At 52.5% G+C, this 7,199-nt stretch overlaps 1 protein-coding gene across 1 annotated transcript in view; it reads right to left on the minus strand.

Moving 5' to 3' along the window:
- gucy1b2 (guanylate cyclase 1, soluble, beta 2) overlaps positions 1-6,836 on the minus strand; it is a 29,843-nt gene extending 23,007 nt beyond the window's left edge. Inside the window, exons 1-3 of the mRNA XM_056430766.1 lie at positions 6,745-6,836; positions 6,523-6,617; positions 4,797-4,957 (exon numbers count right to left, since the gene is read on the minus strand). Coding sequence (XP_056286741.1) covers positions 4,797-4,957; positions 6,523-6,617; positions 6,745-6,836 — 348 coding nt within the window. The remainder of the gene's footprint in view (positions 1-4,796; positions 4,958-6,522; positions 6,618-6,744) is intronic.
- Between the last annotated feature and the right edge of the window lie 363 nt (positions 6,837-7,199).

The raw sequence follows: 7,199 nt of genomic DNA on the forward strand, positions 1-7,199 counted from the left end.
TGGGTCACATGACATAAGGACGTACCTGGTAGGACACATGACATAAGGACGTACCTGGTAGGTCACATGACATAAGGACGTACCTGGTAGGTCACATGACATAAGGACGTACCTGGTAGGTCACATGACATAAGGACGTACCTGGTAGGTCACATGACATAAGGACGTACCTGGTAGGTCACATGACATAAGGACGTACCTGGTAGGACACATGACATAAGGACGTACCTGGTAGGACACATGACATAAGGACGTACCTCGTAGGACACATGACATAAGGACGTACCTAAGGAGGAAGCGCTGTGCCAACGGCTGCTTGTTTCAGTAGTGGCGTTTTGCTTTTATTTTATTGTCTTTTTTTTTGCACTTTTCCTCTCTTTTCTTCTTCTTTTCTTTCACGTTTGTCTTAGTTACGGTCGGACACTGGACCATAACTACTTTTTTCGATACTTCTACTGTGGCTTTTGTTCACTTTGTCGTGAGTATCGGTGAGCCGCAGCATAACAATGACTGGGACCGTCGTCTACTCGCGCGCTCAGCTGATCGCGCTGTGCAGGCCGAAGCTTCTGCCTGGAGACAGACCTGTGATCCCGCTGGAGCTACGGAGAAGGGCTCGCGGCTGCCGAGCGGGTGTCAAGCGGAGGGCTAAAACGAGGAGATACAAACCCTCGGTACCGATCATAACGGGAACGTGAGGTCTTTGGCGAATAAGACGGATGAGCTCGGCGCTGGTAATGACCGAGGGTCTTCCGTGAGAGCAGTCTCTTGTGTTTCACTGAGACGTGGCTGCACGGACTATCCGGATCACAGCGCCTTTGCCCGGCTTCAGGACTGTTCGGGCTGACAGAGACGCTACACAGAGCGGAAAGAAGAGGGGGGGGGGGATCGCTGTTTATGTGAATGAACGGTGGTGCCACCCGGACCATGTGTGCGTGAAGGGCGCTTCTGTAGTCCGAACATTGAACTGTTGGCCGTGGGGATGCGCCCGTACTATTTGCCGAGAGAGTTCACGTCCGCCATTTTGGTTGTCGTACGTGCCGCCATCAGCTGGACGCTGAGGAAGCTGTGGACACCATCCACTCCACTGTGTCTGCTCTGCTGAATCATCAGCCTGGAGCATTCATGGCTATCACTGGTGACTTTAACCACACCACACTGGATAAAGCTCTGCCAACCTTCCATCAATACATAGACTGCCCAACTAGGAACAATAAAACTCTGGACTTGCTGTATGCTAATACTAAGGACGCATACAGCGCCACTGCCCTTCCCCCCCTCGGCAGGTCTGATCATGACCTGGTCCGCTGACACCCAGGTATGTTCCTCTGGTGAAGAGGCTGCCGGTGACCACCAGGACTGTGAGGAGGTGGTCTATGGAGGCTAACGACGCTCTACAGGACTGCTTGAGTCAACGGACTGGGGTGTGGTGGGGGGACCGCACCGGGAGGACATCAACAGTATGACCGACTGCATCACGGAATACATCAAGTTCTGTGAACACACCACCATCCCATCACGGACTGTGCGCTGCTTCCCAACAACAAGCCCTGGATCACCAGGGACCTGAAGGCGCTTCATGAAGAAAGCTGCTTTCAGGTCTGGAGACAGGGATGAGCTGAGGAAAGCCCAGCGCAACCTGAAGGTGAAGCTCAGGAAGGGCAAGGACTCCTACAAGAGGAAGCTGGAGGCCAAACTCCAGCTGAACAACACAAGGAGGTGTGGTCTGGCATGAAGCAGATAACTGGCTTCAAGGTGGGAGGAGACAGCCAGGGGCTCCTGGAGAGGCCAACGAGCTGAACTGTTTTTCAATAGGTTCAGTTCACAGCCCTCCCCGTCTCCTCACACATCACACCTCCCAAACACCTCCTCCCCTCTGTCCCCCTGCTGAGCTGCACATCCACCGAGCCCTCAATAACAATGGGCTCCTCCACCTCCCCTCTCTCTGTGACGACTGACCAGGTGAGAAGACAGCTGGAGAAACTACACCAGCGCAGAGCTGAAGGTCCTGATGGCATCAGCCCCAGGGTCCTAAAGACCTCGCCACCCAGCTGTCTGGTGTCCTGCAGCGCCTCTTCAACCTCAGCCTGAGGCTGGGGAAGTCCCGGTGCTGTGGAAGACGTCGTGCCTGGTCCCTGTCCCAAAGAAGTCAGCACCATCTGGCCTCAACGACTACCGACCGGTCGCCCTCACCTCCCATGTGATGAAGGTGCTGGAGAGGCTGGTCTTGGCCCACCTCCGGCCGCAGGTGAAATCATCGTTGGACCCTCTGCAATTTGCTTACCAGCCTCATGTGGGAGTGGACGGCGCCATCATCTACCTGCTGCAACGAGCTCAGTCGCACCTGGATGGAACCGATGTCTCTGTGAGAGTCACTTTCTTTGACTTCTCCAGTGCATTTAACACCATCCAGCCACTGCTGCTGAGTGAGAAGCTGCGTGGCAGTGTGGACGGCCCCACCATCTCCTGGATCACTGACTACCTCACAGGCAGACCACAGTTTGTCAGAATGGGCCGTGTGCTGTCTGGAACGGTGGTCAGTGATGTTGGAGCCCCACAGGGAACTGTTCTGTCTCCCTTCCTCTTCACCCTGTACACCAGTGACTTCCAGTACAACACGGAGTCATGCCATCTGCAGAAGTACTCTGATGATTCTGCAGTGGTCGGGTGTATTAGGGATGGACGGGAGGAGGAGTACAGGGCAGTGGTGAGTGACTTTGTAAAGTGGGCCGATGAGAACCACCTGCGGCTGAACGTGGCCAAGACCAGAGAGATGGTGGTGGACTTCAGGAGGAAGGCTCCTACACCTCTGAGTGTCCTGGGAGTGGACGTGGACATGGTGGAGGTACAAGTACCTGGGCGGCCCCCTCGGCAGCCGGCTGGACTGGAAGGCCAACAACAACGCTGTGTACAAGAAGGATGAGTCGCTTTTTCCTGAGAAAGCTTGATCCTTCAACGTGTGCAGCAAGATGCTGGAGTTATTCTACCAGTCGGTTGTCGCCAGTGTGCTGCACTTTGCCATTGTCTGCTGGGGAGCAGCATCGAGCCGGTGACACCAGCCGTCTTAACAAACTGGTTAGGAAGGCTGGCTCCATCATCGGCTGCCAGCTGGAGCACCTGGAACAGGTGGTGGAGAGGAGGTCGTTGAAGAAACTGGTGTCCATATTGGACAACCCGGACCACCCTCTCCACCACCTCCTACAGGGACAGAGGAGTACTTTCTCCAGACGTCTCCTCACGCTCCGCTGCCACAAGGAGAGATACAGGAGAACATTCCTGCCGACGGCTATGAGGCTCTACAACAGTTCACCTCTTGCCAGATCACCCTAACCCTTCTTATATTTTGTGTTTTTTTTTTTTTATTCTTGTGTGTTGCTGCTACTGACTCGACAAATTTCCCCTTGGGGATTAATAAAGTATATATCTATCTATCTATCTATCTATCTATCTATCTACCTTGTAGGACACATGACATAAGGACGTACCTCGTAGGACACATGACATAAGGACGTACCTTGTAGGACACATGACATAAGGACGTACCTCGTAGGACACATGACATAAGGACGTACCTCGTAGGACACATGACATAAGGACGTACCTTGTAGGACACATGACATAAGGACGTACCTCGTAGGACACATGACATAAGGACGTACCTCGTAGGACACATGACATAAGGACGTACCTCGTAGGACACATGACATAAGGACGTACCTCGTAGGACACATGACATAAGGACGTACCTGGTAGGACACATGACATAAGGACGTACCTGGTAGGTAACATGACATAAGGACGTACCTGGTAGGTCACATGACATAAGGACGTACCTGGTAGGACAGCCAGGTAACATGACATAAGGACGTACCTGGTAGGTCACATGACATAAGGACGTACCTGGTAGGACACATGACATAAGGACGTACCTGGTAGGACACATGACATAAGGACGTACCTGGTAGGTCACATGACATAAGGACGTACCTGGTAGGTCACATGACATAAGGACGTACCTGGTAGGTCACATGACATAAGGACGTACCTGGTAGGACACATGACATAAGGACGTACCTCGTAGGACACATGACATAAGGACGTACCTCGTAGGACACATGACATAAGGACGTACCTCGTAGGACACATGACATAAGGGCGTACCTCGTAGGACACATGACATAAGGACGTACCTCGTAGGACACATGACATAAGGACGTACCTCGTAGGACACATGACATAAGGACGTACCTGGTAGGTCACATGACATAAGGACGTACCTGGTAGGACACATGACATAAGGACGTACCTCGTAGGACACATGACATAAGGACGTACCTTGTAGGACACATGACATAAGGACGTACCTGGTAGGTCACATGACATAAGGACATACCTGGTAGGACACATGACATAAGGACGTACCTCGTAGGACACATGACATAAGGACGTACCTCGTAGGACACATGACATAAGGACGTACCTCGTAGGACACATGACATAAGGACGTACCTCGTAGGACACATGACATAAGGACGTACCTGGTAGAACACATGACATAAGGACGTACCTCGTAGGACACATGACATAAGGACGTACCTTGTAGGACACATGACATAAGGACGTACCTTGTAGGACACATGACATAAGGACGTACCTCGTAGGACACATGACATAAGGACGTACCTGGTAGGACACATGACATAAGGACGTACCTGGTAGGACACATGACATAAGGACGTACCTCGTAGGACACATGACATAAGGACGTACCTCGTAGGACACATGACATAAGGACGTACCTTGTAGGACAGAGCCAGGTAGCTGTGCAGAGAGTCCAGGTTCCCGATGAAGTCGATGAGACTCCCTCCCAGCGTCCTCAGCATGGTGTCGTAGCCGGCCTTCTTACAGAAGCCGAAGAAGTGCTCTCCAAAGAGCTTCAGGAACACCTCGGCAGAGACGTCTGAAACATGGAGACGGGCCCGCTGCGCTTCAGAGACGCAACACGCTATTCTACTCGAGCGCGTTCCCCAGAGGCCGTCCGGTCGCATAACCAGACCCCGGGGACGAGTTAGCAAGCTGTGAATCAACAGTTCCTGTTTTGATTTACACGTTTCAAATCCCTCAGTGTGGCTGAAACATGAGGAATAATATGACCTGTGGCACATTGTGACCAGACATATTACCACACGACATGTAGTGTCATGACTCTGAGTTTGTGTCTCGTTTTCTGTCTTGTTTTGAAGTCCTTGTGTCGTCTGTCTCCCTGTGATTGGCTGCCTCTGAGGGCGAGCCGTAACGAGCTCTGGGGGGACGTTGTTAACACCTTTTACTTTGGGTTTCTGCAGATTGTTTTCTCTGGTCAAAACAACTTCGATGTCTACATGACTTTGTTATGATTAGTTCTGTTTCCAGATGTATGATATACGTCTCTACTTTCATCTCTGAACATGACGTGTTGGTGGAAGAGCTGCTGTACAGCTTCACCTCCACTTGTTTATTGATTGACTTTTATCATTGATTTTGTTAAATTACGAGAAATAATGATAGAAACAGATAATAATGACGTTTCTTTACAGAAGATACAAAAGGAGGAATTAGCAACAAAAAATACAAAATGTAGAAATAGTTGAAAAATAACTTAATGTCAACTTTGATTCGTCCAACCTTCCCAAGAAGAAGAGGGGTAAAGACGGTGAGCCCTGAGCGCCTGGATGTTCTTCTTCAAACAGAACCGTGTTTTAGAGTTTGAGGACCTGGACCTCCAGAGGGGTCCCGGGGCCAAACCATTACATTCCCCTGAGCTAACGCTTTCCTCCAAAGCCAGTTGAAACTAACAAACCAAGGAAGTACAGTTTTCTCCCAAGGAGCCGGTTCCCCCACGAGGAGCCGGTTCCCCCACGAGGAGCCGGTTCCCCCACGAGGAGGCGGTTCCCCCACGAGGAGCCGGCTCCCCCACGAGGAGGCGGCTCCCCCACGAGGAGCAGTTCCCCCACGAGGCGGTTCCCCCACCAGGCGGCTCCCCACGAGGAGCCGGCTTCCCAAGCCGGGTTCCCCAGGAGGCGGTTCCCCCGAGGAGCCGGTTCCCCACGAGGCGGTTCCCCACGAGGAGCAGTTCCCCACGAGAGCCGGTTCCCCCCAGGCGGTTCCCCCACGAGGAGCCGGCTCCCCCACGAGGAGGCGGCTCCCCCACGAGGAGCCGGCTCCCCCACGAGGAGCCGGTTCCCCCACGAGGCGGTTCCCCCACGAGCCGGCTCCCCCACGAGGCGGTTCCACCACGAGAGCCGCTCCCCACGAGCCGGCTCCCCAGGCGGCTCCCACGAGGAGCCGGCTCCCCCACGAGGAGCCGGTTCCCCCACGAGCAGGCGGTTCCCCCACGAGGAGCCGGTTCCCCCACGAGGAGGCGGTTCCCCCACGAGGAGCCGGTTCCCCCACGAGGAGGCGGTTCCCCCACGAGGAGCCGGTTCCCCCACGAGGAGGCGGCTCCCCCACGAGGAGGCGGCTCCCCCATGAGGAGCCGGCACTCACCCAGCAGTGAGCAGGCCTCCTGCACCAGGTGGACCGTCAGCTGGTCGTCGTACACCATGTAGGTCATGAAGGACTCCTGGACCCCTGGAAGAGAACTAAGCAAACACAGAGACGTGAGTCACGGAGTCCTGTGTGTGTGTGTGTGTGTGTGTGTGTGTGTGTGTGTGTGTGTGTGTGTGTGTGTGTGTTTGTGTGTGTGTCTTTGTGTGTGTGTTTTCACACCTGAGCTGGTCCCAGGTCTCCTTGCCAAACTTCTCCATCACCAGAGACTGGAGGCAGCTGTTGATGAACCCGTACTGAAAAGATATGAACATGAAGATATGAACATGAAGATATGAACATGAAGACATGAACATGAAGAAGATATGAACATGAAGATATGAACATGAAGATATGAACATGAAGAAGATATGAACATGAAGAAGATATGAACATGAAGATATGAACATGAAGAAGATATGAACATGAAGATATGAACATGAAGATATGAACATGAAGAGGATATGAACATGAAGATATGAACATGAAGATATGAACATGAAGAAGATATGAACATGAAGATATGAACATGAAGATATGAACATGAAGAAGATATGAACATGAAGATATGAACATGAAGACGTCCTCACGGTGAAGACGTCCTCACGATGAAGACGTCCTCACGGTGAAGACGTCCT

This window comes from Pseudoliparis swirei, chromosome 14 (genome assembly GCF_029220125.1).
Source record: "Pseudoliparis swirei isolate HS2019 ecotype Mariana Trench chromosome 14, NWPU_hadal_v1, whole genome shotgun sequence".
Taxonomy (NCBI): domain Eukaryota; kingdom Metazoa; phylum Chordata; class Actinopteri; order Perciformes; family Liparidae; genus Pseudoliparis; species Pseudoliparis swirei.